This window comes from Sphaeramia orbicularis, chromosome 13 (assembly GCF_902148855.1).
Source record: "Sphaeramia orbicularis chromosome 13, fSphaOr1.1, whole genome shotgun sequence".
Classification (NCBI taxonomy): domain Eukaryota; kingdom Metazoa; phylum Chordata; class Actinopteri; order Kurtiformes; family Apogonidae; genus Sphaeramia; species Sphaeramia orbicularis.
Window position 1 is genome coordinate 32,195,584 of NC_043969.1, and position 23,576 is coordinate 32,219,159.

Genomic DNA, 23,576 nt, shown 5'->3' on the forward strand with positions numbered 1-23,576 from the left:
GCCAAACGGCTGTAGCCAACCATAACGTGAGGAAGTATGATGCGTTTATAAACATGGGATATTCCATAACCACCAAAACTTTGACAATGTAAACAAAAGCCACAACGTAAAGAGTTGTCGGTTGTTAATAGATCTTGTTGCAAGGTGTTCACTTTAGTAATAAATGTACACACACACAACCTCACAGTTAATCTTTGTCAAAAGTTATTTAATAGAAAACTACTACACTGTGCTATGATATGATGAGGCTAGCACGATGGTATACAGAACACCAAATAACATCATAAACAAATATATCGATTTACTAAAGCAAACGTAGTAAACAACAACTATCATCTTTATGTATTTTAACATACTGCAAATTGATATATATATTTAACTAAATGTAGCCCTATTTACGTGTTCTGCTTCCTGTTTTGAATGCATCCTGTCTAAACAGAGTTCTATAAAAATTCTCGATTCAAGATGACATTGCAATAAACTCATAAGCGTAAAATATTGTGATTCAGATCATTTAAGTTTATTATTCCACAGTAAAATATTTCAAAAACATTAGCTGCATTCACAATGATGTGATAATATTTCAGCTTTAATGGGCAATATATTTTGACACAGCAGACAGTGAACGTGTTACAGAAACTCAGAGATAAACAGTTTTTACTCAATGATTTCTTGCATGAAAATTCCATGTAAATATAAAATGTTTAAACGAATTGCTTAACCAGAACGTCTTGAAAAAAAAGAAGAAGTAGCAAATCTGTTTTTATAAGGAATATTTAAGGGGGGGGGGCGACCAGGCTTTTCAGTGTATTTATATCCAAATGAAACTAAGCAATACTGTATATTTAATCTGTACAATCAATCATAGTCTTGGTCTGGTTTTCTGTGTGGCAGCTGTGCTAAGTCCCTATTTAGGTGGGCCTCCGAATGAGCCAACATGATTCTTGTCAAGAGGGTATCCCACTTTATCTTTATTTCCAAATTCTCCTCTCTGCAAGACAGGACCTTCAGGATTAGGGTTGTTGATCACACCCATGAAGACTGGTATTTTAGTCGCGTCATCCATAAGGGCAAAGAAGAAGGGCTGAGTGAGGTGGAAAACAGGGTTTGATGCCCGTGAGATGACCACAGTAGTGGCTGCAGCTGCTTCCGCCCCCTCCTCATTTATCTCCATGGTGGATTTATGCAGAACACTGGACACCAGCAGGGGGCCTTCAGCCATTTCAGCCAAGTTGGGATTGAAAAACATTTCTCCAAGGCCTAACAGAAAGGACACACATCTCTTTAACACTAGTGATTATAATGTTTTTGTCCTTTTGACACATATAACCTGGCTCAGTGACCTTACCTAATTTGATGAAAACATCCTGTAGCTCTTGAGTATACTCCAGCTTGAATTTGGGCACTTTAACTTGAACGGCTCTCTCCCTTGGCAGACGGTCATAAAGGTCAGTGATATTTATCTTTGCAGCCAGTGAAGTCATATTCACCTGGCTGGACATGGGCATGACTACCAACAGGCTCATCGACTTCAGGAATGGGAAGCTTGCTACCTGAACAGTAAGCACAAAATGGTAGAATATAATTGTACAGATAAAGACAAGACTGTGTTTCATGAGGAGAACAAGGTTTTATGGTAAATGATGAAACAGTCAAGGCAGTGATGAACCCTTGAATAGAATAGAATAGAATAGAATAGAATAGAATAGAATAGAATAGAATAGAATCTTTATTTTGTCAGTAGGGGTTCACACACGTAAACATGCACATGCTCCACATACCGAAATGTCTTCTGCCTTTAACCCATCACTAGATCATACATCACACACACTGCATGCTAGGAGCTGTGGGCTTGCCATATCAGGCACAAAATGGGGGGATTAAGTGCCTTGCTCAAGGGTACATCAGCCAACAACTCTCCGCTAGTCCAGGGAACTCAACTGGCAACCCTTCGGTCAGAAGCCAACTCCCCAGCCATCTAGGCCATGGCTGCCTTTTTTTTTTTTTTTTTTTTTTTTTAAATAAAACATTCACTATCGACCAAAACCATCTACTGATCTAAACTGTTTAATACCTGTTAATCCACAAATGCTATCAATACATGTAAATAACTGGAGTAAAATACAGTTTGTCATCTTTTCATGGTCATCAGATATGACCTATTTGGACAATCAGAGGCTCCGTAGTGAACATGGAAACACTGTCATCTTCTACAACATTGATTCACCAGTAAAACCCACAGAATTGGATAAATAACAGCCATTGTAGACACCTTTTTTATGTTCAGTTAAAAACAAATTTTACTGAAAAAGTCACTTTTTCTTCAGTTTTTTTTTTTTTTTTTTTTGTATAATAACCATCAACTTTAATAATAACCATCAACTTTAATCTGACCTTTTATGAACATCTGTATGATCAGTAAATTAAATGTTGGAAAATACCTTACTCTCACTGGAAAAATGCAAAAATAAAGAGGATTATTTCATAATAAATAGTGACAAATCACTTAAGAAATGTTAAATATAGAGGAAAAGACATAATTAGGGAACTACCACAAAAGTAGCACTGAGTCTTTATGGGTTAAAAGTTATTTACCTGGGCGTCCAGGTCATTATCATTAAATAATCTCAGGGGATGTTTGGCATCTTCCATCACTTCTACATCAACCATGTGCTTGTCATCAAGGTAGAACACACCTCTGGTGGTGAAGCGTGGGTCGAATCGAGCTTTCCATTCTCCTGTGGGAAACCAGGAAGAAAGCAAACAGTTTGTATGTTAAGTCACAAAAGACACAACAAAATTCACAAGTACTTCATGATGAAAACTCATGCATATGAATTTCAAGATTATTTTTCGCTAGTGTTATATAAATCTGCAAACACACTACATCTTAAAACAATTCTAGATGATGACATTTCTCACTCACCTTTGAAATGGACGGCATTAATGAGCATAAGGAGCAAATTTGGTGGTAAAGTTGAGAGAAAGTTGGACATCTTTCCTTTTGTTTCCTTCTCTACCCATTCATTTATCTGCTCAAGACTCTCCAAAACTGCTGGTTCTGAGTCATATAGCCGCTGAGATTCAAGAACAAAGTTTTCCTTTGGCTCAAACCCTTCAAAACATAATATAAAAGCTATCAGAAACTACTAGGGTCAGCACTTTAAAATAATAAAAGAAAATGACTGAGTTTACTCCAGTTAAAAAGATGACTCTCTTTTTAGGCACTAACCTTTGCGCAGGAAGATCCTTGTGGCAATTTGTAAATCATTGTTTCTGAGATGCTTCAGAACATAATGCAGAGACTGGTGATAGCAGGGCAGAGTATGGTCGTGGAGGTGATGCATCAGCAACTCTTCTGTTTCATTGACTGCACCTGTAGGGAATTTTTTGTTGCGTGTGAAAATGTATACATGTACCCTGTATACAATATACTGTTTGCAAGAGTACTGCTTTACACATTGCACTCTCTGTCCTCTGTATATGTGATACCTGAGTCTCTTGCCATTAGGCAAGATACACCTCAGCATTAAACCCTGAACATGCAGAGTGCTGAACAGCTTCCTTCCACAGACTGTGAGGCAGCTCAACAGTAACTCCACCTGATTCTGCTACTTGCTTTTTTGCTCGGGAACTTCAATTACAAGCCCAGGCAATGGCAACTTTTGCCTCTAACAGTGCACTTTTCTTTTTACTTAACTCAGCACTTTTAACTGCTCTTATGCTTCTCTTATTTCTTTTCTTCATGTTTGGTTCTGTGTGTGGGATTCTGTGGTGTTCCCTAGAAAATATGTTCTCATACTGCAGCGTACTACTGCTGTGCAAGATGACAACAATGGTTGATTTGATATTTAATCAGATGCATGTATGAAAAAGCTACAACAGGGGATGCATACCTAGGGCAAGTTGAGAGAGGGCTAATGAAATGCTGAACGGAGAGATTATGATATTTGGCTGCTCTGGTGTTGTCTCCAGGTTCTGCAGGAGCTCCATGCCCAGTTTCTGAATGGCAGCAGCAACGGCATCCCTAGACCGAGGGCTTCGGCTGATTGACAGACATCCCCCTTCGTCCTCTTCCTCTGATAACTCCCATTGGGCCTACTAGTTAGTGTTGTTAGTGTTGTTGGAATGGGTGATGCTATGGTAGCTGCAGTTTCTGGTTGTGCTGTATGAGTTTCTACACTCTGAAGGGAGGAAAGGGAATAAAAGTTAAATGCAAGAGCACAATTTCTATTAGTTCATATTCATTTTTTGTATAATATATACATTATATAGTAGAGTTATTTTATGGACTTGGCTGTTGTGACATAACACACTCTAAGTGAATTAACATTTAATTGTGTCCTTTTGGCTCTGACCTCTACGGGGTGGCTGGGCATCAATGGCACCAGTGGTATTGACTCATTTTCTGCCACCTCAGCATTCTGTAAAGCAAAACGATTGCATAAGATGTTGAACTTCTCGTGCACCATATGATCATCACAGATTCTGATAATTTAGCAATGATTTGTGAGTTGTTTCAGTGCTTTACAATGGCTGCTTTGCTGCAGATACAGATGAACAGGAGTGTCAGACGAAGGTCCATGTCCTCATAAAAGTTACTCTAAGAGAAAGAAATATATTAGCTGCAAAGTGTGGGCATGTAACTTTTATGAAATCACAAGGAAGTTTTTTATAAAAAAAATTCCTGTAGCAAATACAGTACATCAAATCAATATCTTTCTGTGTATTATACATTTTTACCTCACATATTGCAGTTAAATCCAAGTATAAAAATCCTAAAACATTCTCACCTTTTTATAGTGTCCCTGCTGTATTGTTTGCAAAAATGTAATAATTACTTAGTTGCCCTCTTTTAAAGGAGACCAGATCATCTGGGATTGTACCTAAAGTATGGGACATATAAGTACAGTAGACCATGGAGTAAGGTTGTCACAGTCACACTTAATTTGTGTTCTCAGCAGTCACTCCAATTGTCTTAATCAACATACAAATACATTTATATGAACTGATCAGTAACTTTGTTATAGGCAATAAATTTAGTGCGACAGATTCTTTGTTGGTGAGTATTTGAAGTACCACTGAAGTCTTGTATTAAACATCCAAAAATCCTAAAATCTAGTTAAACTGTGCCGCTAAGATGTCATGTTAGTCTTTTATGCCATGAACATTAACACATGTAACTTCCTAACCCCCTTCACAGACCTCACAGAGGCATAGGATCTATGAGTAAATAAATATGTTCTATTCCAATAACTCTTAGAATGGTTAAATCTAAAATGGCAGTAAATTCATCAAAATGCATTTGATCTTACCTTGAATTAAAATTAGAAAAAAAGTTGCTGTCTTGTCCAAAAAAGGAGCAACTGAGTGTGGATGGAAGAATTCCTGAGAGAGAAAGATTGGCACTTGCTCAGCAAACAGTTAAATATCAACTTACATTGATTGGGGCCTCATTTAAGCCACTATTTGTTTGTAACTGCAGCTTCTCAAACTCACACTGGGTTGATATAAAACCCTGACAGGCTCAGCTATTTTGCATAATAGTGGGCAGGTGATAAAAACACAACACAAGTCTGGTTTAGACAGAAAACATGACAGCTTAATTGCAGGAGCATGATTAAACCTGTATTGTGTAAATGAATACGCAAATGTGGTGATGACACCAGTTACACATTGTCATGTACCGGACATGCCCATATTTCCAAGAAATGTTGTGTTTGCTTGTAATCGATTAAAAGCTTAATTTACCAACATACCCAATTATTCTGTTCTATATATTCTATTCTGGGTCAATTAAAAATGATGGCAATGAATTGTGATGAAAAACTAAAGGTAATGGAAGGATTAAAAAATGAATGTATTCAGCTGATTTGGTCACATTTAAGCACTCATTACCTTGTAGGTCATGTGACAGGTGCTGACAATCCATCTGCAAACACAAGTGGGGACTTTGTCCAATCTGAGCTGGTGAGTCAGCCCAGATCGAAAGGCAAAGTCTGGAACTATGATGAATCTGGCTGAAGCACATACAACTGAAGCACACAAATACCATGGGAGTAATTTTTTATTATTTCAGGTAATAAATAAGCATATTCATGGATTTCTCTTAAAATGTCTGAAAAGATATGGGATAAATTTTCAATACTATACTACAAATTGTGTTTTTAAACAAATTTGGTCATCTTATGCTTGTCAGTTTTGGGCTGTCAATTCATGTTTACAAAAACAAAACAAAAAAAACACATAAAATATCAAAAAGTGCAGTACACAACTTTTTTTTTTTTTTTTTACTTTGGGCAAATTATTAGAAAAGTAGGCAAACTGTGTTTTACATTGAGACAGTGATAAAATTATATAAAAGGACAGAGCATTGATTGGTGGATGATGTAAATGGGCTTTCCAGCCTTGGTTAAAGAGTTTAATGACAATAAAAGCTGGCCTGGCTCAGAAAAGAAATGTCACTCTACTGTATATTCATTAACATTAGTAGTTAAACCACATTTTATTATTGATTTCAAACTTTCTTCACCTGATATGTAGATACTTAGAAATGTTAAAATATAAAATTCTTTATCTTGGCATTGACTGTTTCATGTTAGCTTGTGGAGTCAGAAAACAAAGTGATGAGTCTAAAAATTGGCATACCTAGTTCAAGTGGCACTGTTATAGACACACTCTTGGATTAATGCTGCTACAGACTTTGTTACATGAAGAATATTTAGCCACAGTTTAGAAAATTTCAAAGCAACTTCAAGTAATTTATTAGTGGATAAAAACATTCAGTCTTTAAAAGCTGACAGAATTTAAACATTACAATTCAGGCCATACTTGTGCGGTTGAATAAAGGCTGTGCATCAGTAACTGACATAAGTACTTGATGACTACTGAAGCGTCTCCAGTCTGAGAAGATGCACCAAGACTGTCAAAAACAGTGAGTCTACTTTTATTGTTCATAATGTATAAATCACTGACTGCGAAGTCTAACACAAAACAAATGACTTCATCTACAAATACTGCATAGTTTAATCAGTGCATTGGATACATATGTAGTCTAATGTCGAGGGAAATCAAAGGTGAGGTCAATGTATTTTTGGTGTTGTATGCATCTATTTGGAAAGTGTAAACACTACATAAGAACCATGTTTGGTTCCACCTTCCTGAGCACGTCTTTTGATTCATTCTTTTGAACAGAAAAACTGACCTTTTCAAAAGAACAAATGACTTAAGATAATTTTCCATTACATATTTTCTATACATCTATAGGCAAAAATGCTTTTAAAAAATCATGGGAGTTACTGTACATGATAAGTTTCAATAGTGTGGCACATTTTTTCTCTCTATCAATTTCAGTGCCAACAGCGCAGAGTGGTAAGCTCCAGCACGTGCGAAACTTACACACATTTATTTGTGCTGCGTTATTCAAGAAGCAATTTAGAGAAACTGACATCTTGTCTTCTACGTACTACTGACCACAGGATAGGGGACCAGTAGAGCTCAGATAGCAGGTGTCTTGATGAATGAGACACTTACAACATCAGTGATAAGAACTGTTAGTGAAGCTGGGATCTGCTGACTTTGCTTAAGCTAACAACCGGATGGCCCCGTTCTCAGAGCCGAGCAGCAGGAGCCTCTTGGTGGGAAGGACTGCCAGGCTGGTCAGGGTGCCGCGGAAGTTCTCTGAGCTCAGCTTTGTGCTGCTAACAGGGCTCAGGGAGATATCAGCCATGGAGTACACCCCGATCTTGTTAGCCACTGTCCCAGTTACAATCTCTGAACCGTAAAGGTCGAAGGCATGGATGGGGTCAGACTGCGACTTGTACTGACGGAGAGGCTTATGTTCCAGGTCTTTCCACACCGTGAGTGTGTAGTCAGTGGAGGAGCTAATGACCAGGTTTCCTTCTGCAGCCTGAAAACAGAAGCACAAAAGAGAAGAACTTCTCAATGACCGATTTATTGAGGCAAACAACAATGCCTGTTACACTTTAATACTACTCATTTTGGAAGGATTCTACCATGCGTCTGTCTTTAATAAGGCAGTATTAAAGAATCCTGTTGGATTTACCCTCACATATAATGACTTTCCGACAATAGAAGAAGACTTTCACATTTTCAGCATCTATATCAAGACAAAGTGAAACCAATATCTGCTCTTGAAAAAAATGACAAACAACAAAAACGCCACATAAAACATTTCAGGACTTTGATTACTATAGCAATAATAAATCAAGATTCTCATAGTACGTATACTTCTGTCTTATTCCCCAGCTATGAAAAGGCGAGTGGTTTGCTGAGGATAAAAATTAATCTGTACTATGAGTAATATTAGATTGCTGATAACGAGAACCTCCGCTGTCTTTCTAATGAGTAACTTGTGTCCATATTTGCCTAAACTTGTGCCTTTAAAACTAGAGACACAATCCTTGACCTTATTTAGGGTTAAATAAAGTTTGCTCATCCTTGTGTTCTGTTGACAGCAGATGTGCTGGGTACAACTTTCACCACCCTCCTAGTATCTGCACCACAAACTTTGTGGATTGTCAGAAGAAAAGCCACTAAGGTGATTGCTTTCTTCAATGTTTATCACATGATTGCACATGATTACGTTTTGCCTTTAGTATGTCACTGTCACAAGTGCAATGACAATGGACAAATGCATTTACTCAAAGGTAAATCAAGATTATTTAAAATATTACTCAACAATCGATGTAATACTGGACAATTTCACTACACAAGAATTCAGGGATGTGATCATTTACTGTATTGCTCCCACAGTTAAGATACTTAAGATAACAGTGAACTGAGCAGCTGTAGGACGTGCCTACCATAATGGTTCAACTGAGATTATAGTACATTCTGTTAAGTGATTCATCAACATTTAGCAGGAACAGGAAGAGATGATGACCTGACCAAACATTTCTGTTTCACACTTCACAACCTACACTCTCAAATACTGTGTAAACACCTGACTCCTGTTTGGTGCAATGAGTCCTGCACTTTTCCTCATGTTAGGAAACACTTATACAGATTAAATAAATTATAATATAATAAATAATACATTTTTAATGATAAATTCTTGCTATGCATCACCTAGCAAATGCATATCAAGCATGAAATCAAACATATTCAAGCTGATGCAATGCCTGTAACAACTGTTCTATACTTACAACTGGAAAAAAAAACACTTCTTAATGTCAAATTAATCTTCCAATTTGAGATACAGCAATATAATAGTATGATGGTTCAAGTCAGTCCAATATTTATATACTGGCACAACTACAATAAATTCCAATTCCAAGTGTTATTTCTGAATATTTTGTTGTATCACACCTGTTGTTTTGCAATATTGTAAATATATGTTTTGTATCTGTGCAGCAAATCTATAACTGGGAATATGAAAAATTCACTAATAATTAAAACATCCTTTTCAAATGAATGCTGCAAATTTGAATGTACCTACAGCATATGATTTGCAGATTTTGGTGATAATGGTAATGACTTAAAAAAAAAAAAAAAACACTTTAAGAACGAAACTTTACAATTTCCTATATGAATATCATTTACCCACCATTGACATCATGTTGATTTTGCATCACTGACAGTCCTATTTCCTTATGCAGACATCAGCTAAAAGAAAACAAAATCTCTACATGCAATTACATGGTGGGTTCAAATATACCTTCATTTGGAGGATATCCCCCTCATGAGCTGGCCAGCCCTTCAGAACCAGCCCTGTGCGAGCGTCTAGCAGAACAATGAAGCCAGATGAAAAACCTGCAGCCACAGTGCGCCCTGCAGGGCTCACAGCCAGGTAACGGATGAGCCCAGCACTCACATTGTTGTATGCCAGACGGAATTCATGCTGCAGGAACAGAGAATGATTTGTCAATGTCAAGTTCAAAATAACTCTAGTGTATAAGAGTGAAAAGGATTACCATTAAAAAAAAATACTGACGATAATTAAGGCATGCTATATTGTGTAGTTCTCAACTGAACAAACTTGTTAAATAAAATTGCTACCTGTAGTCCTGGTTTGCGGGGATCAATGAAGCGGAGAACAGAATCTGCACTGCCAAAGACAACGCTGCAGTGTGGAGCTGGCATAGTAGTGACAGCTGTAATGGGGTTCTTACCATCCACTGCTTCATATGAGCGAATCTGCTTTCCTGTGAACAACAAGTAAAAGTACATAGAGAGGTGAAATATAGACAAAAGCATTTATGTGCCAGCAAGTTCATTGTGCTTGAGCAGTCTTACCTGTATACTGGTCCCACAGGTGCACAGTACCATCACAGCTAGCTACTTCCTGTGACGCCTCTAGCTGTCCAACATAGAACACTGACTTGCGATGTTCAGCATATGTCAGTCTGGGCTCCACTTCCTGTGTTCCATCACCATGGTTATAGAGGGGCCAAAGCTTTACAGTCTTGTCTTTGCTACCAGAGAGGAAGTAATCCTCTCCTGCTAGTGGTGCCAAACACTTTGTGGTGCCTGAGTGACCAAGGAAGCTCTGCAGTCGAATTTGGTGGAAGTGGAAATGTGGATCCTGCTGATTGAGTCCAATCTCATACTGCCAGTAGGCGAGCCAGTTTGCCCTGCAGAGAGCGCCCGCTGCGTGGGAGCTCCTGCTTCAAAGCGCTGTCCTCTGGAGTGTGGCCTGTGACCCATGAAGAGGAAAAGGAGGCTGTGCCAGAAGATGGAGTCGTAAAGGTGGAGGCGGTGTGATAATGGGCCTGTATGACTGGAGCGCCCCCATGAGCTGGCCAGGTTGGGTGAACCACTAAAATCATGGTCTCGAGACACCTGAATACGATTTCCTACAAGGTGGCTGCCAAATGTGCCTGACTCAGGAAGGGAGTCCCCCAGGGGGGTGGAGCTAGTTGAAGGTGCAGGGAATGGGTTGCAAACCGCTCGTCTGCCAAAACCAGAGGAGACACTAATGGAGGAGGGAGGTGGTTCCGCTCTAGATGCTGTTGTGAGGCTGGACTGTGGGCTCCCTTGGCTCACACTCTGATGATATGACTGAGCTAACTGCCAAACTAGCTCGTGATTGGCACCAGTTCCCAATCGCTGTGTCACCTACAGAAGTCAAAATACAACACTAGTGAGAAATACAGCAGGACAACAAAACATAACATGCTGCACACTTTTAATACCCCTTGGCCGAACACGGTGTAAGATTCTGTTGAAAGTTACTTCCCTATAATTTAGATTAGATTGTCTTTGTGTAAAACTTATTACATACAAATTTATATTTGAAAGTACTCAGATATTATAACTGCACAAGGCACAAGACCATTTGACCTTAAAAAAGTAGGTCACGGTGACCTATTTTCAATTGGCTTCTGCTCCATGCCAGGATACATCCAGTGTAAATTTGGTGCAGATACTGTAATGCATTCTTCAAATAATGCAATGGTGTCATTGAATGGACAGACGGATGGACGAACAGACGACAAAACGATTACAATACCCCTTTGGCCAGATGTTGGCCAAGGGGTAAAAATGAGTAAAGTCTGTCCTTAATGCACTTAACAGGGAATTTTGTATTAAATGCATTTCATACCTATGAGGCAGTAGAAGGGGATGTAGGATGCATGGGCCATCTCAGGATTAAACACTGTCTGCAGCTCCTCCAGAACCCCCAACTCATATGTGACATTTGACTCCTCGGGGGTACAAACATCCACCACTGTGACTTCTCCCAAGATTCTACGAGGGGCGCTGTCCAGCTACAGAGGAGAACAGACAGTGTCTTCAAATGTGCTTTTCCAAGTATAACATAAAATTGTTATTACAATAAAACAGAGTAAGATGTTCATGTTTTACATGAGTCGATGCACCAACCAACTTTCCACTATAGTACTCAGTGCTGGTTTGAAACTCTATACTTTCTCATTTGTATTCCAAGTTTCTGTCTGTGTTTTTATTTTTATCCATAATTCCATCTGTCTTTGTGTTATTTGACTTTTGCAAAGCTTTTTGACAGATCTACTTGTTCAAAGTGTTCTAGATATAGACTTGACATGGTGCTTGTCATTCTCTACATGTCTGTGTATACATACCTGAGGCTGCAAAGTATGCAGCAGGGAGAAAATAGCAAAGAACCGTCGCAGAGTGTCAGCCATATGCTGCTGAACCATCTCCCTCCCAATACGTAGACAGATGAGAGCCATTAGACTGAGTGTTTTTGAGACAGACAGCAGTGCGTGTCTGCACCCCACTGGGAACCTGAGTACAGCAGAATGGGTAAAACCAAACCAATGCAGACTAAATTACACATCTATTGTAGTATGTTTTAAACTTACACACCAAGATGAAAACAAAAGTACATTTCTTTTGAATATAAGAATATTGGAAAAAAATACTGTTTAACTGCCAGAGAAAAACAATATTGTTGAAATAATTTTACACTTACACTGAGGTCTATCAACTTGTGCTTTAATTACGTAACCCACAGGAACACTTATTACAGTTGCCCAAACAAATAGCATGTGTGATATTTACCCCATTCGAGGGTGGTGAGCAGGTCCAGTAGTGGCAGGAGCACATCCTGGTTATCTTCATCAGCAATATCCATTAGAGTGGTAATCCGAGAGAAAGACAATGATCTTCTGCTCAATGCCACAGCCCCAAGCAAACTTGCCTCCTTACTGTGTGTTCAGACGCATGCGAAGAAGGCGGAGACACCTGAAAACATACACAATATAAATACAAAACCATCACTTTGAACAAATAAATACCTTAAAAAGTCCTTTTAACATCACAATATGTTAATTTTAAAAACTGCAATGTTTATTTTGTAAATGTGTGTACATTTCTGTATGATTTTTTTCATCTTACCAAATATCCTATATAAGGCAGGTACTGATAGGTGAGCACAGGTTCTCCATAAAGCTGTGCAATGTAGATCAGACAGTCCAACACAGGCCCTGCTGTCTGGTCACCAACTACAGGTTTCTTCTCATACACACTGCCCATTCCCACATCTTCCACACCACTTTCCTCAGATGCAGGGGCCACAAACTGGTGATTTTTAAGCCCTGCAAACAGAGAAAGAGAAGCGTTACAACAGGTTCACGGAAATTCAATTCATTAAATTATATTTTTAAGTAATGTGAAGAATCCATCATGTCAGAATAACAAATAAAAGAACTAGAGAAAAATATATTAGTGAATACTTTACATACCAATGTAACAATTTGTGAGTAATCGCAGCAAGTTTCTGGCTACATATCGTGATGTCACTGTTGGTCCAAGCTTTGCTGATAGCCATCGAACTGTTTTGCAGACTGTGTCTGTGTGTTAAGACAAAATCAGGCTTATTACAATAATAGAAAGTTAAGACAAAAATGAAATCAAAGTGTTTCGCATTCATAAATTAAAAATTCAAAACATTCAAAAATATTAAAAAAAAAAAAAACAACTAAATAACATCTGATAAGAAAAACTGTAGAATATTATAATTGTATAGTTTGTTATTATATGTTGCTGTTATATTTAATGCCGCACATTCTTTCAAATATGACTGAATCAAGGCTTTCCTCATAATACTGACAAAAAAAATCATTAAAAAACTACATAGAAAGTATGCTACAAATAGACTGAACCACTTCAACACGTTAAAAGTTAACTGAGCATACATGTACTATAAATCACTATTACAGAATTATATGCACTTAATTTACATAACGATGGGTCTAAAATGTTTTACATACTTTTTTCCTTTTTTCCACTCACCTAAAAGAATTTTCTGCTCTTTCTCTTCAGATTCCTCTGAAGGATCACTGTCATCCTCTTCCTCCTGCTCTCCCACAACAACCTTTGCCAGTGTCATCCCATTACCATTCCATTCACAAATTCACCCTCAAGAGTGGCATCTGTAGTTCCTGAAGCTTCTGTGCAACCGAAAGAGTTGGCTCCAGATTAGGGATGGGAAGGTTCACTGGCTTGCTCTTTACTCTCAGTCTCAGCCACCTCTTCTTCCTCTAGCTCTCCACCCTCCTCTCCCTCACTGGCCTGTTTAAGGTCCTGGCTGCTATCAGCTGACTTGAGACTAGTTCGGTCCCGCATTGAGTCTCCATCACCCAGGGAGAGTTCACTTGTGCTGCTTTTGTCACTCAGTTTCCCCACACTCAGAGACTCTTGGTCCTGATCTTTACTTGTGGCATTCTGGTTCTGTTGCTTCCCAGCTGAAACTCCAGTTGCACTGTTCACATAGAAACCATTCTGAAAGTCCTCTGCTTCTGTAAGAAACACTTGGTCATTGAGACTGATGCCAGAGGAATAATCCACCAGCCCTGTGTCTCCTACTACCCCAACTCCTCCACTCGTTCCACTTCCGCTTCCCATATTTCCAGTAACAGACCCAGACGACGAACGTACCTTGCCACACTGAAAGTCTTCTTCCTCTTCCTCTCCCAGATTACATGTACCTGCCCTAAGTCCTTACAAGCATCACCCTCCAGACTCCGAGTCACAGCTTTCAAAGCCGGTGATGACCTGCAGCACATGGGGGAGTAGGCTGGACAGAAAAGCCTGCAGACCGAGCCTTACATCAGCTGCAGAATAAACAGTCAGTGTAAAGATAGAAACGTCCTCGCAGATAGTGAGGGTTTTCATAAACATTGATCAACGGCTTCAGTAAATACTTGTTTGCATTCCTAGGACCCAGGACTCTAGAGATCGGCTCAAAAAGTACCAGCAGCATAGATCGCAGTGGACTCCTCAAGCATGAGGGCTAGAATGAAAGGCAACAGAATCTCAAGGCCCTCAGCAGTGATGTTACCGTGTAACAGTGTCTCAAGCTGCTGCCATAGATGAAAGACCACGTCTCTTCCTTGCAGACTACATGTTGTCTCCATCTTGGCGTGGTAGGAGAAAATGAAATGATGAAGAGAAGCAAAATACGGAGGGAAAGGAAATGGAGTGATGACAGAGTTAAGTAACTGGCAAGGGTTTGGGGGCGGCAGACCATCGCTAATAGGATCATATTTGAAAAGGAGTGGACGTGGGCAATCTAGTGCTTGTGTATGCCCTGAGCCAGAGTGCTTCTCTATGAGCAGCAGAGGTCCTCAAGAGCATGAATGCAAAGACAGGGGTACATCACGGAGGCTGGCTGAGCATAGCTTCATGATCGCTTGGAACCGCTGTCTGAGTGGGGCACCTGGTTTTAGTCCTCTAAGTTTAGAGGAGTAAAACAGCTCAGCAATAACAACACCAAGGGCCTGCATATCTCTTTGGTAGAGCAGCGTAAGAGAGGGAAGAGACTCAGTTATCATACTCTCTCTCGTGCCTTCACTTGCAGGATGCCACACTTCAGCATGAAGACTCTTGACCAGGAAATTATTCAGCTTCTCTAACTCTTCCAAAGGCTGCAGTGGACTGAAGCCTTCAGGGAGGCTGATTTTGATTTCCTCTGCATTGGTGACACTCACACTCCCCTCCCCATGTTTTTTGTTGGTTTGCCCACCTCTCTGTAACATAGCACTGCGTAAACCTGGACCTAAGCTGCTTGTGAAGTCACCAGGGAAAGAGCCTGGAGACTGGGACACTATGAGTGCTGTGTTGTCTCCTCCCACCTTTCCTCCTGCTGAACCAATGTTTGGCAGTGGCACAGAGCTGGAAGTAGAACTAGTAGAGCCAGCTGATGCTAATGAGTCAAGGGCCTCCATGCCTTGTTCAAGCTCTTCATCTTTATCCACCATGGTCCACCCACTAGACTCACAGCCAGTGGACTCTGGCACCATTCCATCCACAGTGTCGGCCACGGTATCAAATTGAGGGATGTGTAGAGAAGGCACATTGAGAGCAGCAAGGCCTAGGAGAGGTGGTTCTGCTGGAGCATACTGGAAGGAGATAAGCGTGGTGGGTGGGGTTGGTCAAATAGCTGTACCACACCGTAAGTGGTCAGATTGGTGTGGTTATCCACTAATGCAAGCACACATTCTTGGCCTTCACAGCTTCTTTGCCTGAGAGCTTGTAGCCAAATGTGAGGTCTATCCAATGATGCAGATGCGAGAGACCTCTCTGCTCTCCAGAAGGTGACGGTGGACCTCATGAACTCTTCACAAGATTTACAACCAGGAAGGCACATCCAGGTCTGGCATGTCGGGGTGAATTGAACGGAAAATAGTGGGATCTGTGTAAAACTCTGGAATGCATTCATCAGGGGTCCAGCTCTGCATGCGCTCCATGCTGGCTGGGTATTCATTAGGTTCCCACTGGGAACGAACATGGCTGCACAACACTGATCTGGGAGTCTGGCGGGCTTTATAGACATAGTAGGTGATGTCTGAGAGCACATCAGAAATGTGATGAGGTACATGAAGATGGTCAGGCTGTCCAGCACCACCAGTGCCTACAGAGGCACTGAGGTCTCCTCCTACACTGCCACCCCCTACTCCATTGCCCCCTGCAGCTGCCAAAGCCTCCTTTGTCATCTCGTAAGTGAAGTCCAGCTGTTTGTCCCCCTTATTGAGCCTGAACTTGGACCTCCGAAGGTCTCGGAATTTTCCAAAAGGCGTAGTGAAATCCACCACCCACGGCAGCACAGGGTGATAATTTGGGTCTCCATCTCGCCGTCCTGCTAACCTATTTAGTTCCATCAAATAGCGGAAGTTGCTGACTCGTCCATGTACCCAGTCCAGGACCAATGTCTTGAGCTCACCAAAGCAATCTTCACAGAGTCTCTTGTTCTCTTGGCTCACACACACCTCCTTCCTTAGGACATTTTTTGAGTTCTGTATACCAGTCACATCACTCTTTGCATCTCCCTCCATAGTCAGGTCCTCATAATGAGCAAGGCTGAGCTTGAGACGACTGCAAAGTTGTTCATCAACTGCTATGTCCTGCAGTGAGAGTTCTCCACAAGACAGACCAGCTGCATGACATGCCTGCAAGGCTTTTAGTACTTGGTAGAGAATGAACAACACTTTGGCATGGCTGTTAGCGAGCTTGGCTGGGCTAAAGGAGACGATATCATGGAGAGAATACTGAGTATAAGGTTGTACAACATAGAGCATATCTGCAGTTTCAAGCAGACACTCAACAGAGAGAACATTAGGGCACAAGTGGTCTGACTGGGACTTTGAAAAACCACATGAAGTGGATGAAAAGCAGTTTTCCTTGTCCTTCTCTCTTGCAGGAGATAGTGAAGGTGACATTTTGTCAGATGAGATGAATGTGGTGTTGAAAAGCTTTTGTAGTGCATGACGCACTGCATCTACAGCCGCAACATGCATCTGCTCATTTGGTCCTGCATACGGCTGCACAAGTTTGTAATGAGCTTCCCGCCACAGGTTTCTGGAAAAAAAACATAGAGAAAAAAAGACTTTGTAGATTTATCATGTGATAAATTATGTTTTGCCTTATAACTTGCAACTATTTTTTAAAACTCATATACTTGTATATGGCTCATAACTCATATATTACACAATATACTTTCTTACACAGTGAAAAAACACAAACGATTAAAATGACTCAAAGTTATGAATCCGTGAAGTGGAAAAATCTGGATCCTTTACTTAAATAAAAACACAGAGATGGAAGTAAATAAAAACTAAAAACAGTTTCTGGCACACAAATCACAAGTTTTCACTTTCTGGATATTTTCTCTTATCTTTTGAGGATATTGTATGATTTGAACATTTTTGACATGAAATGAAACCATGTGAGAGGACTGGAGACAAAATTATTTGTTGGTCAAGAAGAAATATGAGCTGGTTATAGGCTGCTTTTTCTAAGACACTGGTTGCAAAAAAGCTGTTGTGTATTATTATTGTTATTATTATTATCATTATTATTAATGGTACTAGGAGTAGTATCGTGGAAGTATAAAGTTTGATATAATGAAATAAGTAAACAATTTATGGCATTATCAAAACTTTGTAACATGCAGCTTTGGATGAGAGTAACACAACTTAGACAACTGTCATAAAATAATGGATCATCTTCAAAGGGAGATTTTTATTCTAGGATTTATCTTTGATGTAAACAAATTGAAAACAGCAAACCAGTACAGTACAAAAAGACAGCACACTACCTGACATTATGCTGTGACACACGCTGCATGGTTTTGATGAAAGAATCCTGAAAGATGAATTCCGTTTGATTATAGCAGGGGTCTCTGGCCAATCTGTAGCTCACTTTGCTTTTCCGGAGACCCTGAATACATACTCGAGTCCAGCCAGGAGGCAATTTGGCCTGGGGACAGTGAAGGTATGTGCCAATTTCAGTTTCGCTGATGCTGTCAAAGCGTGCACAGCGAATGACCCTCCTGTCTCTGAGCCCCATCACCCAGCGTGAGGGAACAAGGGCTACAAGTTCCCGGGGACGGGGTCCTGAGCCTAGCTGACGTCGGTCAATCCCCAAGTCTTTCTCTACTGCATGTATCAGCCAATCCATGGTGAGAATGCTTAGTAAGACTGGCACACTGTGCAGCTGTTTTCCACCCCAGTATCCTCCACCAACTGCAACTTTTATACATCCATGTGGGAAGGAATCCAAGACAATTGGGGTACCCTATGTTCCCCTCTTCTGTGTGTCCTTCTGTGGAAATAATTTAAAATGACAAAAGGGCAATCAGCCAAATAACTACTACATATTTTATCAGCCATCAATTAAACAGTTATGCTGCAAAGGTGTAACGCAACATTTTCTACAGAGCATGATCACAATGACAGACAGGATGTTGGTACATGTGACTACACGTTCCATCGTCAGCTCACATGACTGCTTCTGCACTGTCATGTGCACGTTACTATTCATCCGCTCAATTTAAAGCATCTGCGATTCTTAATAAATGTAGAATTTTCGTAGAATTTGTCAGCTAGTATCTCTGCCAGACAACAAGCTGAGATAAGATACAAGCGAGAAAACTTCATCTAGAGCCAGACGTATTTTAAGTTTAATAGCGTAAACTTCACTAAACAAATGTATGTGCGCCCTTTCATAACGATACAAAAACAACAGGCACAACAAAACGGGAAATTTTATCCCCTTTCTATAGCTTTAGCACACTATTTAGGAAGCAACGTCAACTTAGCCCTCCTAGCATAGCTAGCTAATATTACGCAAACTTAGGAAAGGAGAAAAAAATCATAAGGTTAATACCACCGCTGACGTAATATTGATCAAGGGCAGCTTTACAAAATTCATATAACTTTACTACGATGAAGGATCAACGGTTGTCAAATCGTTTAATGTTTAGCTCACCTCTGTCCACTTGTAGCAGGTGACAGCTAGCTAGCGTTAAGCTAACGCTTTACTGCCGGTTTCACGCATGATTAGTTTGTACAACATTAACTTATAAATTGAGTTCATCCCGCGGTGTAACATCTCCGCGCTCCATGCTGTGGGCTAACAGACGCCTGTCAGTGAAAACAGACGACAATCACTCAGCCGATGGTGTTTTGTTCTGTGCTACTTGGAGCCATGTTTCAGAAACGACGACTCACGTGACACAACAGCGCCAGCCACATCTCATGTGATGCAGCTGCAGCCGGAGCGCGAGCGACTTCCTCAAAGCGCTATAACGACTTGAGACACGCGCAACGCGGAAGTCAGTGGTCCTTTAGAAAGCAGAGGCATCTACTCAGCTGTTTAGAATGTTGGAAATAGACGGAATAGACACGTCTTGGGTCAAGTGATTTAAAAGATCTTATCAATAAGTAAATCTGAAGTTATCAAGTAAATGTACTTTTTATGTTACTCTATTCGTGTTACTCTCAAAATCACCACAAATAAACACTACAAATAACATTGGTGTGCTACATCTGACATACTTGAATTGGACTCTAAAGAGTTGGCTATCTGATGTTTTCAGTGTATCTGATAAAGTGATATTGCACATGTATGTTGATTTATGCAGATTTTTCAAAATAGCTCTATAAATCTTCCCCTAAAAAACCTGAAAGGTGAATGTATTGTAAAGTGTTTTGAGGTAGATCTGGTAACTCTGAAACAAACATTCCTTTAGACCCGTACTACGGTGGCCCAGAGGTGCAACAGGCCAAAAAATTATCCACTAGACGAAAAAAATTATCTACTACAAGAAAAAAAAAGAGAACAGCCCAAAAAAATTATCCACTATAAGAAAAAAAAAGAGAACAGCCTAAAAAAATTATCCACTAGATGAAAAAAATTATCTACTACAAGTAAAAAAAGAGAACAGCCCAAAAAAATTATCCACTATAAGAAAAAAAAAAGGAGAACAGCCCTAAAATTATCCACTAGATGAAAAAAATTATCTACTACAAGAAAAAAAAGAGAACAGCCTAAAAAAAATTATCCACTAGATGAAAAAAATTATCTACTACAAGAAAAAAAAAGAGAACAGCCCAAGAAAATTATCCACTATAAGAAAAAAAAGAGAATGGCCTAAAAAAAAATGATCCACTACATGAAAAAAATTATCTACTAAAAGAAAAAAAAGAGAACAGCCTAAAAAAAATTATCCACTACATGAAAAAAATTATCTACTACAAGAAAAAAAAGAGAACAGCCCAAAAAAATTATCCGCTATAAGAAAAAAAAAGAGGACAGCCTAAAAAAATTATCCACTAGATGAAAAAAATTATCTACTACAAGAAAAAAAAAGAGAACAGCCCAAAAAAAAATTATCCACTGTAAGAAAAAAAAGAGAACAGCCTAAAAAAAAAATTATCCACTAGATGAAAAAAAAATCCCCTATAAGAAAGAAAAGAGACCAGCCAAAAAAATTATCCACTAAAAGAAAAAAAAAAAAGAGAACAGGCAAAAAAACATTATCTACTAGCCCAAAAAATTATTCACTATAAGAAAAAAAAGAACAGGTGAAAAAAATTATCTACTATGAGAAAAAAAAGAGAGCAGCCAAAAAAAATATCCACTATAAGAAAAAAAAAACATAATCCACCTTTTCAATTACGGGGGCGCTGTTTACCCGAAAGGTGTCTTGCTTTAAAATTAAGGCCACCACAAAAAATAAAAGGATAGGCTGAAAAATTTTAAGGCTTTCGGCTAATGTGGCTAATGCTAAGGAAGTACCCCACCGGAAGTGGAGGTCGTGCGCTAAAAAATAAAGTTATTTTAAAATATAGATATTTACATTAATATAGTTTGCAAAGCAGTTAAATGATTAAATACGGTTCCAGTGTCTGCTCAAGGTTAGGCATGGGCATTAAATGGTTAAGGTTAGGGTTAGGGTATGGTTGGGGTTAGTTTTCAGTGGTAAATGGCCCTTGTGTGCACTGTGTGAAGGTTCGTTGCTAAGCTAATGCTAACGCGAAAAGTTGACGGCAACTTTGTGTTATTTATTTTGAGAGGAGGAGAAGAGGAGCTTCCTGTGGAGCTCCACTATCATGGCATCGCCCATTTGTTTGCAGGTAGACCTCTCCTCCTCAACTCAAACGGAGTGTCTTTACTAACACTAGATCAAGAAGGACATTTTGTGGAGATAAAGATGTGTGCCGTGGTACCGCAGTGCCTCGGCACCTGGCAACGAGCTGAGCTGTGGTACTGAGCTATGGTACGCGGTGCCGTGCTGGGGTACCTGGCACCGAGCTGCGGCACCGCGGTGCCACGGCAAGTGGTTGGCACCGAGCCGTGGTACCGCGGTACGTCGCGGCACCAGCCGAGGTGCCACGGCACCTCGCGGTATCAACCGTGGTGCCACAGCACCAGGTGTCGGTGCCGCAATATGCACTCGCTGTCTCTCAACAAATGGGCGATGCCATGATAGTGGAGCTCCACAGGAAGCTCCTCTTCTCCTCCTCTCAAAATAAAATAATTTTAGAACTTCTTGTAGCGAATATTCATCAAAAATGATATTGAATGTCAGGCAGTTGAACAATTTAACACGGTAATCACACAATTGTTTACTCGCACTGGTAGTTCACAAAGTTGCCGTCAACTTTTCGCGTTAGCATTAGCTTAGCAACGAACCTTCACACAGTGCACACAAGGGCCATTTACCACTGAAAACTAACCCCAACCATACCCTAACCTTAACCATTTAACGCCCATGCCTAACCTTGAGCAGACACTGGAACCGTATTTAATCATTTAACTGCTTTGCAAACTATATTAATGTAAATATCTATATTTTAAAATAACTTTATTTTTTAGCGCACGACCTCCACTTCCGGTGGGGTACTTCCTTAGCATTAGCCACATTAGCCGAAAGCCTTAACATTTTTCAGCCTATCCTTTCATTTTTTGTGGTGGCCTTAATTTTAAAGCAAGGCACCTTTCGGGTAAACAGCGCCCCCGTAATTGAAAAGGTGGATGATGGGTTTTTTTTTCTTATAGTGGATATTTTTTTGGGCTGCTCTCTTTTTTTTCTCATAGTAGATAATTTTTTTTCACCTGTTCTTTTTTTTTCTTATAGTGAATAATTTTTTGGGCTAGTAGATAATTTTTTTTGCCTGTTCTCTTTTTTTTCTGTTAGTGGATAATTTTTTTGGCTGGTCTCTTTTCTTTCTTATAGGGGATTTTTTTTTTTCATCTAGTGGATCATTTTTTTGGGCTGTTCTCTTTTTTTCTTGCTGTAGATAATTTTTTTCATCTAGTGGATAATTTTTTTAGGCTGTTCTCCCCTTTTTTTTCCTTATAGTGGATAATTTTTTTTGGGCTGTTCTCTTTTTTTTTTCTTGTAGTAGATCATTTTTTTCATCTCGTAGATAATTTTTTTTGGCTGTTCTCTTTTTTTCTTGTCGTAGATAATTTTTTTCATCTAGTGGATAATTTTTTTAGGCTGTTCTCTTTTTTTTTTCTTGTAGTAGATAATTTTTTTTCGTCTAGTGGATAATTTTTTGGCCTGTTGCACCTCTGGGCCACCGTACAGAACCCTTTCTCTCATTAATTTTCAGAATTTCACATTTTGACCCAAGACTGTATCGAAAGTAATTAAAGTTTATCTTTCACAGAAATAAGTCACAAAGTGCTTCACATTAAAAATCAGTTTAAAAAAGTAAAATACCTGATATAAACAAATAAACACACAACCACATTAACAAACATATTAACAAGGAAAAAAAAATTGTATCTTGGAAACTACTGCCAGCCAGCATATTTGACTAAATTGTTCTGTATTAGTGACTCAAACGTTGTACAGCTTCAACACTTTTATTCTGGAGGTATTTTACTTGTAGAACAGTGAAACTCCCAATGGACAGGATGTAGTAACATTGATCTCCAGGAGGTGGCATTAATCCTGTAACTTCACATATGAATTCTTCTTCAGTCCTGCATCATATTCCCAAAGTTTTAATCTTCCTTTCCTTCAGTGGCTCTAAATTGCCATTGTTATATTGTCATTATAAAAATGACGGCTTTGTTTGGTTGGTTGGTCTGCTCGTCGCCACAATTGAGTTGTTGAACATCATATTCAAGGCATCATCTATATTTACTTTCTGTGTTCATGCCTTACTTTCACATGATGCTGTGTGATTTGTCTTTCTTGACCTGTTGAACTCGAACATGTATTTCATCGGTTACTGTTGTTAAGCAATGGTATTTATATAAAACAAGTAATTACAGGTCACTTTTGTTGATTTGATGCATCAGGGTTTGTAGCTCAGTTTGTCATTCAAGAA

The 23,576-nt window shown here is 39.5% G+C and overlaps 2 protein-coding genes across 2 annotated transcripts; both read right to left on the reverse strand.

Moving 5' to 3' along the window:
- Positions 1-518: 518 nt before the first annotated feature.
- On the reverse strand, positions 519-5,950 carry serpinf2b (serpin peptidase inhibitor, clade F (alpha-2 antiplasmin, pigment epithelium derived factor), member 2b). The gene is given in 11 exon segments (XM_030151775.1): positions 519-1,260; positions 1,349-1,553; positions 2,596-2,738; positions 2,927-3,115; positions 3,233-3,376; positions 3,897-4,085; positions 4,088-4,184; positions 4,359-4,424; positions 4,532-4,603; positions 5,316-5,388; positions 5,500-5,950. Coding segments are annotated over 9 exon segments (1,440 nt in total). The 5' UTR covers positions 4,586-4,603; positions 5,316-5,388; positions 5,500-5,950; the 3' UTR covers positions 519-907.
- Positions 5,951-6,274: 324 nt separating this feature from the next.
- Positions 6,275-19,474, reverse strand: wdr81 (WD repeat domain 81). The gene is given in 22 exon segments (XM_030151776.1): positions 6,275-7,909; positions 9,680-9,862; positions 10,021-10,166; positions 10,258-10,591; positions 10,593-10,725; positions 10,727-11,070; positions 11,532-11,732; positions 12,066-12,191; positions 12,193-12,230; positions 12,505-12,661; positions 12,664-12,690; positions 12,844-13,043; positions 13,191-13,298; positions 13,741-13,836; positions 13,839-14,560; positions 14,562-14,702; positions 14,704-15,853; positions 15,856-15,933; positions 15,936-16,019; positions 16,022-17,304; positions 18,044-18,549; positions 19,216-19,474. Coding segments are annotated over 21 exon segments (6,240 nt in total). The 5' UTR covers positions 18,406-18,549; positions 19,216-19,474; the 3' UTR covers positions 6,275-7,582.
- Positions 19,475-23,576: the final 4,102 nt, after the last annotated feature.